Source organism: Rhinopithecus bieti, unplaced genomic scaffold (genome assembly GCF_001698545.2).
Source record: "Rhinopithecus bieti isolate Rb0 unplaced genomic scaffold, ASM169854v2 scaffold_15676, whole genome shotgun sequence".
In the NCBI taxonomy this organism is placed as follows: Eukaryota; Metazoa; Chordata; class Mammalia; order Primates; family Cercopithecidae; genus Rhinopithecus; species Rhinopithecus bieti.
The window spans coordinates 2,568,735-2,577,820 of NW_016809194.1; the positions used below are offsets into that span (position 1 = coordinate 2,568,735).

General features: G+C 55.1%; 1 protein-coding gene across 2 annotated transcripts in view; it reads left to right on the plus strand.

Moving 5' to 3' along the window:
* Window positions 1-215: 215 nt before the first annotated feature.
* Window positions 216-9,086, plus strand: part of KIAA1614 (KIAA1614 ortholog) — a 38,484-nt gene continuing 29,613 nt past the window's right edge. The window contains exons 1-3 of one of the 2 annotated variants that reach the window (XM_017888817.1): window positions 216-366; window positions 3,219-4,165; window positions 4,916-4,979. In XM_017888817.1, the coding sequence (XP_017744306.1) occupies window positions 317-366; window positions 3,219-4,165; window positions 4,916-4,979 (1,061 nt within the window). In that variant the 5' untranslated portion in view covers window positions 216-316. Of the gene's footprint in view, window positions 367-3,218; window positions 4,166-4,915; window positions 4,980-9,086 lie in introns of those variants that run through there. The other variant, XM_017888818.1, reaches the window with a different exon arrangement.

Consider the following 9,086-nt stretch of genomic DNA (forward strand, 5'->3'; position numbering starts at 1 on the left):
AACGGACAGCCGATGCCACTTCCTTCTCTGCCGGCGCCTTGCCTGCCCGACCCCGCTTCCCCTCCTCTCGCCGGGAGGGAGTGCGGCCCGCGGGGCGCTGCGCCGGCCGGACCCACCCGGGGACCAGGGGCTGCCCGCAGAGCCGGGAGCTGGCCCGGCCTCGGCGCCGTCCCGGACCCCCGGTCGGCCGCGCCCCGAGGGGCGAGGCCTGCGGGCCGCACTTCGGCCCCGGATTCTGGGCTGGAAGTCCCTCCCCGAACCCAGCAGCGGGCCTGGGAGGGAGAAGGGGCTGGAGAGGGCCTGGCCTCTCCAAGGGATGGAGGGGACAGAGGCGGCAGCGGCCAAACCCGCGGGCAGCAGCCCCCAGTGAGTACAGAGGAGGCAACGCCGGGCTGGCCAGGCCGGCCGGGCGGGGGTGGCGGACCCGCGGGGCGGCGGAGCGGGGAGCCCAGGTCGCCCCGGACACTGGGAGGCAGGCCTCCTACAAGCTCAGAGCTGGAAGGGTCGTGGGGAGGCCCGCCCTTCACGTCCATCTTCGTTTGGCCCCTCTGAGTTAGAGGAAATACATCACAGTGCTTGGGCCATAGAACCAGGCGGCTCCGAGCTGACCGATCTTCCCGAAAGCCCATGCCCAGGGGACTCCAGTGGGAGGGTCTCATTCTCTAAGGTCTCTGGCGTGCTGTTCCACAGTTTGCCCATTAACAATTCTTACTTTAATGTTTTGGAGCCAGGGTCTTGCTCTGTCGCCCAGGCTGGAGTGCAGTGGTGTGATCTTGGCTCACTGCAACCTCTACCTCCCGGGCTCAAGCCCGGCCTCCTCTGGCTTCAGCCTCCCCAAAAACAAAAAGTTCTTTTAACTTTACACAAATTGCTCATGTTACATTCTAATCCCCTGTTTTCTGGATCGGACTTTAGAAGAGAAGAAGGAGATGCAAAGAGAAACTTGCTGCATTCTAGATTAACTCAGAGAACAAATTATTTCTGTCCTCCTAAAGATAATCCTTAAACTTTACTGGCTTAAAACTGATGTGACATTTCGCGTTATACGTGTATTTTGCTTTATAAAAGGTGTGCATTCCTGAAAGCTTGTGTATAAATGAATTGTAATAAACGACTACAGAGGGACTTGCCATTTAAGAGAATTTTGTGGTGAATCCTTGGTCAGTGTTATGAAGTGGATAACTCCTAATTTGAAGTTTATACACATACGGATTTTTATGCGCAAAGTTTACTTCAAGTGGGGCACATCTAGATATATGATATTAAAGCTGCATTTTTCTCAGAAGGTAGAATCAACATTAAAATGCTGTGGCATGTAGACATGCATGCAACACCCTGAGTCAAACCCCTGCTCACCTTCATTCCTTGTGAAGGGGTAAACATCAGACATGCTGCTAAGGATCTGTGCAGCGCTGGCAAGCCACCCAGCCTCTGGGGATGGAACATTCTCATTTACGGAATAAGGGGAATAGGGTTAAGTGATCACTACATGTTTTGGAAAAGGCCTGGGCTTGGAATGAGAAGCTTTGGATTCCAAACTGGGCCTCCCCTTAGCACCTCTGTGTTGTAATCTGTGCCTCAATTTCTCCATCTGTAGAAGTATATAACAAAGCCCTTTTTTTTGAGACAGAGTCTCGCTCTATCGCCCAGGCTGGAGTGCAGTGGCGGGATCTCGGCTCACTGTAACCTCCGCCTCCTGGATTCAAGTGATTCTCCTGCCTCCGCCTCCCAAGTAGCTGGGACTACAGGTGCCTACCACCACACCCAGCTAATTTTTTGTATTTTTTACTTATTTTTATTTATTTATTTATTTATTTATTTATTTGAGACAGAGTCTCTCTCTATTGCCCAGGCTGGAGTGCAGTGGCGCAATCTTGGCTCACTGCAACCTCTCCTCCCGAGTTCAAGCAATTACCCTGCCTCCGCCTCCTGAGTAGCTGGGACTACAGGCGCGAAGCACTCCTGGCCTCGTGATCCACCTGCCTCGGCCTCCCAAAGTGCTGGGATTGCAGGTGTGAGCCACCGTGCCTGGCAACATTTTTGTATTTTTAATAGAGGTGAGGTTTCATCATGTTGGCCAGGCTGGTCTCGAACTCCTGACCTCAGGTGACACACCCACCTCAGCCTCCCAAAGTGTTGGGACTACAGGCGTGAGCCACCATGCCTGGTCAATAATGCCATTCTGTTAGGGACAGGATTACTGGGGGGAGTGTGTTTGAAAGCACTTGCAGTCCTGCCTGGCATAGAGCAGATGCCTGATCAGCGTTCCTGACTGGTCAAGGTCTCCCTTTGAGCTCAACCCCATACTGTGGTCCTGTGGCTTGGGCATCAAGGATCAGGGGTGAGGTTGGATGCAGCACCTTCTACCGGAGGTCAGATCCTGCTTGGTGTCTTCCTGATGTCCATCATCCTCATTGGCTCCCCTTGGAGAGGGAAGAGCATGTTGCCTGTTAGCAGATGCGGGCATCCTCCACTGAAACCACCTTTCAGGAAAGCAAGAGGCCAGGGATTGGGAAATCACCCTGGTTTTCACTGTGGTACACATTTGGCATAGGATTAGTTGTCCTCTGAAGCTTCATTTTGCCCATCTGTAAAATCGGGATAGAAAAACTAGAACACTACTCAGACTTGGAAGAAAAAATTCAACAATAACTTATTTGCACTCTTCAATGATTTGCATTTTTAAAAAAGCACTTTCACATTATCTATAGCAGGTATCCCCAGTCCCTGGGCCACGAACCAATAGTGGTCCACAGACCATAGCAGTCCGCAGCCTATTAGGAACCAGGCCACACAGCAGGAAGTGAGTGGCAGCGAGCAAGTGAGCATTACCACCTGAGCTCTGCCTCCTGTCAGATCAGCGGCGGCATTAGATTTTCATAGGAGCACAAATGTTACTGTGAACTGCGCATGTGAGGGGGCTAGGGTGCAAGCTCCTTGTGAGAATCTAATGCCTCATGATGTGAGGTGGAACAGTTTCGTTTCAAAACCATTCCACTCCACCCTGCCCCGATACGTGGAAAAACTGTCTTCCCTGAAAGCAGCCCCTCTGGTGCCAAAAAGGTTGGGGACCACTGATCTAGAGGGCATGCTCTGCTCTGTCTCCAAGTTACTTTCATCTGGACAGGACTCAACACCAAGACACTTTGGGGCCCCGGGAGGTTGTGGGGGTTTGTTCTGTGCTCGGTCTCAGGAGCTTTGTCTGTTTTCCCCTCCAGAGGGCCCAAGACAGGGAGTGGAAGAGCCAGCCCCATGGAGGGGACCTCAGCTGTGGAGTGGAGTGATCTTGAGCCACAAATGGATAACGGACACCCCCCAAGACCCTGGCCTTGCCCTCAGGAAAACAGAACATCCAGCCCGATGGCCCCCCGGCCTCCCAGAGTATGGGGGGTACAGCTCCAAGGCCCCTCTGTGCTGGAATCCAAGGTGAGGGCTTTGAAGGAGAAGATGACAGCAGCCAAACAGGGAGTGAGTCCTTGCTCTGCTTCCCATGAGTGGTCATCCCCCAAGAAACCCAAATGCAGACGAGGCAAGGCAGGGGGAGCCGGGACTTCATCGGAGGGGTCTTTCCTGCCAGGTACTGTGGTGGCTCCTCATACCCAAAACCTGCCTGATGGGCAGCTGGACGGCAGCGTCAATGAGGAGGAACCCACCAGGGATGGGGGCCCCGGGCCTCCCAGGCCGCCTGCCCCTGGGCTTGAGTACTGCAAGAGGGGGAGCCCGTGGCCTCCAGAAGCCGAATGGATGCTGCCTGACCATGAGAGAGGTCCGCTGCTGGGGCCCAGCTCTTTGCAAGAGAGCCCCATCCATGGAGTTAGTCCCGGACGGCCTGGGGATCCTGGTCCTTGTAACAAAATCATCCACATTCCCAGCCGGAGGACAGGAAGGTCCTACCCTTTTCCAGATGGTGTGGTCACAGATGCAGATCTGGATAGCATATCCCTGACCTCTGAGGAGGAATTTGTCCCCAGGACAGCCCTGCTGGGCGAGCGCTGGAGAGCTGGAGACCTGGAGGCTCTGGGCACTGGGAGCAGTGCCTTGTCCCTGTCTGATCGGGTGGAGAGAAACCGCCTGTTGCTGCAGGAGATGCTCAGTGTTTCTGGGCAGAGCCCCCGCAAGGTGGGAACCCCCGCCCGGACTCCATCCTGGGACACAGCTGCACCAGGTGAAGCTCACTATGTAGGTCCAGGTGGTGGAGGGAGCAGGAGGGAATCCAGAGGGAGGAAAAGGGGAGAAGGGGGTTCCACAGAGGGAATGGGGCAGGAAAGGAGGGAGAGCCTGACAACTTCCTGTCCCCAGAATCATCAGGAGGCCTCTTATTCTTGGCTCTGACATAGATTCTTTGCGGCCTCACAGGCAGCCTGTCTGCTGAAGCCCCCCATGACCCTGCAGACCAATGGGAGGCCACCCTGTGTGCTTGGGGTTAGAGGCCACTATGATGTCTTCCTTGCGGCTTGGATTCCTTTCCGGAGTGGCTTTTTGCCTCTCCCTCCAGTGACATGCCCTCACCCTCAGTGAGGGCCCTCTGGTGGGGCAAACAGACAGGAACCCCTTCCTAAAAGGAGGCTGGGCATTCTAGCAGCTGGGCTGAGCTCAGACAGTAGCACCAATGGGATGTACAAGTGTCCAGACCCGAGAGGACAGCCTCTTTCCCCTCCTGCCTTCTCATTCCGAAATCTCACAAACTCATTCACCACCGCATGCCTGAGCCCAGGCATGTGGTCCTCTCAGCATATGGCTGTGTCCACAGCAGTCATCGTGACAGGCTCGGCCTCCAATTTTCAGGCAAGGTGTTGGATTTATCTGGGGAGTAAGTTGCTTCTGGAGAAACCCTTCTCCTCAGTGTTCACTAAGTGGCAGCTGAGAGCCCTGTTTCTGGCTCTGTCCTGATCTCTACTTCTGTTCTGGATCCTAGAGCAACCAGTGGGGGATGTGGACTGGGCCTTGGGCACCTCCTTGCAGGACTCCAACCAGAACAGGTAAGAGCTCAGAGCCCACATTTTCTCTCCCTCCCTCCTCACCATGGTCCCTCTGTTTACTCAGCATCAGGACAGTAGGAGACCTCCCAAAATGAGAGGGCAGGCAGACTCCTGCACCAGCAGACCAGTGGACATCATCATCCCTGAGACCCTGTAGAAATTGCCAGTAACCCCCACCGCCACATCCCCCAGGCTGGTGCCTCCCTGCTACTTAAGCAAAACCACCAGGGAACAAAGCGCATTGCTAACTCCCTGCTCCATGTCCATGGAGCCATTTCCCTTGCCCAGGCCTCTTTATCTTTAAAGTTGGGGAAATAGCATCTGTCTGGTTCACTTCACAGGACCATTGTGAGGCCGAGGTGAGATCATGGGTGTGAAAATCCTTGGGGAAAGTGTACAAAGCCTTACCCCAATTCCATTCCCAGTCAAGGGACTGTGCTGGGATCATGTCAAAGATTTCACCTCCTACCTTACCATGCTATCCCGCGGCCTTCGCTCCAGCCCCTCCACCAAATATTTTGGGGAAGCTGGACCCACCGAGGTGTAGCGGGGAAAATGGGGCTGCCTGTCCTTCATGGGCAATGTCCTGAGCCAGGCAGGGTGAGAAGAGTACACTCAAGGTGGGAGTGGGGCCATCTGCAAGCCTGACTGCAGCTGGCGCCTGCACAGAGGTTGAACTCAGCCTCAGTCTTTGCCAGGGTCCTGGTCCACAAGGCTGAGAGGTCCTGGAGCTCTCATTTCCCCAGCTGTCTGGTGATGTCAGCCTCCGTGAGGTCTTGTGGTTTCTGCAGAGGGCAGAGGTCGACACGGTTGCTACACTGGTGTAAGGCAGCTCCTGCACAAATCCCACTCGGTTAGAACCGCCCTCTAAAAAGTGTGGACAGACCTCTGTCTTAGTCTATTTGGGCTGCTATAACAAAAAGCCTATATAGGCTTGGTGGCTTACTAACAACAGAAACTTATTGCTCACAGTTCTGGAGGCTGTGAGGTCCAGGATCAAGGCACAAGCGGATTCAGTGTCTGGTGAGGGCTGCCTTTGGTTGATTCATAGATGGTGCCATCTTGCTGTGCCCTTGGGTGGAGGAAAGGGCAAGGCAGCCCTCTGGGGCCTCTTAGAAGGGCACTAATCCCGTTCATGAGGGCCGTGCCCCATGACCTACTCACCTCCTAAAGCCCCACCTCCCAACACCCTCACACTGGGGATATGGTTTCAACATAGGAATCTTGGGGAGACACAAACATTGAGTCCATCGCAGTCCCCTACCCCCGCACCTGCCTTAACCAAGTAAGGGCAGCCCAGGTTCATGTGATTGGGCTTCTGCTTGCCTAAGGGTCTGATGGAGAGGGGGATGTCTGGCTCCTTTGTCCCTTGCTATTTATGATTTGGAATCACAGTTGCCTCTCCTTCCGCCAGGTATCTCTTCCCCCACCTCCCTGGCTGCTGTTTCTAGGCCCTCCTCTGGTCCCCAGCTGGCCCTGCCACAGTGTTGAGGAGCATGACTGCAGAAAGGCCTGTGGGCCTCAGCCAGCTCTGCTCCCCTGTCTGCCCCTGTTCAGGTCGCCTTCTGTCTTTTTCCCTCTTTCTGTGCGGAGCCCTGGAGGAGAGGCTGGGGCAGGTGCCCTCTGCTGCAGAGGTGGTGCTGCCTCTGCCTGCAGCTGCTCCCACCCCCTGCACACTTCCTCCCTAGATGAGGGAAGGGCCCAGTGGGAAGATGCAGCCACTGGGGATTCTGCTCAGTGGTCACTGCTGAAAGGAGAAGCCAAAGCTCCTGACAGCCTGTTGCGTACTAAGGAATAAAGCCCACTCATTTTCAAGGAGGAGACCTCAACCGTGGGGTAAGGAGGGACTTTCCCTTAGTGCTGTGAGGAGATGCTATTTGTGTAGAATCCTCAGGACTGGGGTCTCTGGGCTGTTGTTTAATCTGCCAGGCCCCTAGCAGCCATGGGCTGCATTTCAGAGTTCAGGCAGTGTGTGCACACCTGTATACTGTCTGGTGTGTGCTTGTGTGTGTGGAGAGAGAGAAAAGGTCTCTTAGCGAGTTTTAGGACCCTGTTCAAAGACTGTTAACAAAATGTTCCCTTAGAGTGCCCAGCAATCAGGGCACAGAGTGTTGTGGGGAAACACACATTGTTTGGGAGTCATTCCGAGTACCCTGCCGGCCTCACTTGGCGCTTTGCAGTGACGTCCCTGCTGAGTAGATGCCCAGGCTGAAGGGCCATGTCTTGAAGCCCCTCAGATAGGGTTCCCTGCCTGGCTCTATCCCAGAGTCTCCTGGGCAGACATTAAAGGTGGTCCCCAAGACCATGCAGGGCTCCCTGTCTCCCCGGAGCAGGATGGAGTGATTGATGTTACTTCTGTGTCAATGAACTTCCCAAGAGACCTCTGGAGTAAGGCAAGCTTCCCTCAGCTCTATGCCCCGGGAGTGCCACTCGAGGCCAGGGTTCTGGGGCTTACTGTCTGTTCTAAGGGGCTTAGGACCTTGGGCAGAGAATGCTGAGGCTGTGGCAGACCATCTGATGGCCGCCCCGAAGGGGGACTCAGGACATCAGTCAGGACATGCTCTGGCAGGAGGAAAGCACACGACCTCACTCATGAGGTCATGAGCCCCTTGGATCTTCTGAGGGTTTGAGGTCCTGCTTCACATTCAGTCAAGTGTTGCAATCAAATAACCATTACAACCAAGTTAACCCAGCATGCATATGATGGTGTCCGTAATGGTTACTGCTCTGCAGGCAATGGGACAAGGAGCTCATGATGTGATGGTGACAGCAGAGCTCAACACGGGGCAGGCTGGGGCTGGCCTGGCTTGTGAGGGGCAGTCACCAGGAGTCAGCCTGGGAGGCAATGACTCAGGACCTTAGAGGCTAAGGGTCGGATGCGGAGGAGACCCCCGGCCCCCAACCCCAAGGTTGTCCCCCCTCTAACGAGGGGCAAAAGAAGGCTCAGTTGCGGAGGACTGGAGCCTCCTAGTGGCAGGCAAAAGCCCATGCCAGTAGCTGCCATTTTTGAGCTCTTATGTGGCAAGAGCTATGCTAAGTGCTGTTCCTTCTTTCCCATTGTATCCTAATAATAAATTGTATTTATTGTTCCTGTTTCACTGACAGAGAGACCTCTCTGGGGGCAGTTAAGTGACTTGCCCAGGATCCTCTCGCTGCCAAGTATTGGAGCTAGGATTCGCACTCAGGGCTGCTGGCCCCAAGGGCTGCGCTCTCACCATTGTGCGGCACTGCCACAAGCCGCCCTGTCCCTGCTCCCACAGGCCACCCCTTGGGCTAGGGATCTGGGGGTCTCCTTCCCCTCCCAGCCTGCTCTGTTCTCAGGTGTGGGCAAAGAAGGGCAGGTGATGGACTCCATGGGATAGGCTTATTTTTCCCCTAGGTCACTATTAGGATGATTCAGGAAATGGGGTTTGGATTTTGGGAGAGAGGATGAGGTGAGAGGTTGGGCCTCACAGAGGGCAAAGGGGATCTGTGCCTGGAAGGACTCATAAGAGAGAAGTGGGAGGACATTGAAATGGGGGGCGCCGTGCTCTCGCTGTCTCTGTACCAGCTCTGACCCCTTCCCTTCCTTGAGCCTCTGAGAGACATACTGGGATCGCAGATTACCTTAGGATCCCAGTAACCCAGTGCAAGTGAAAGGGTGTGACAGTGAGGGGCACAGCAATCAGGGCAATGTTGGCTCCAGACCCTGCACCAAATCCACTTCGGAGGCTCAGGAGCCCGCGCCAGGGTGGCCGACCCTAGGCCCTTGGCCTCCTCAGCCATCTCCATGGAGGAGGTGCTGCTGCGTGGCCCAGGTCACGCAAATCAGAACCTTCTGTGTGTGTGTGTGATTTAGGAGGCCCCAGGTCCTGAGTGTGTCTGCAGGGCCTTTAGTTACTTGTCGCTGTGGGGAGAAGGGAGCAGAGGTCTCGGTTTTGTTTTATGTGTGCCTTAGTGATGAGGGAAGCGCAGGGAACATCCTAGGTTATTTTCCCCTCATCCCTGTGGTGGAGTCGTGCCCCTGTGAGGATCCATAAGCCCAGTCCCCAGTGTACACACCCTTCAGGGAACCCCTGTGAGTGATCGTTGGACCAAAACACTTCACACGCCGCGGCGCGGGGTGGG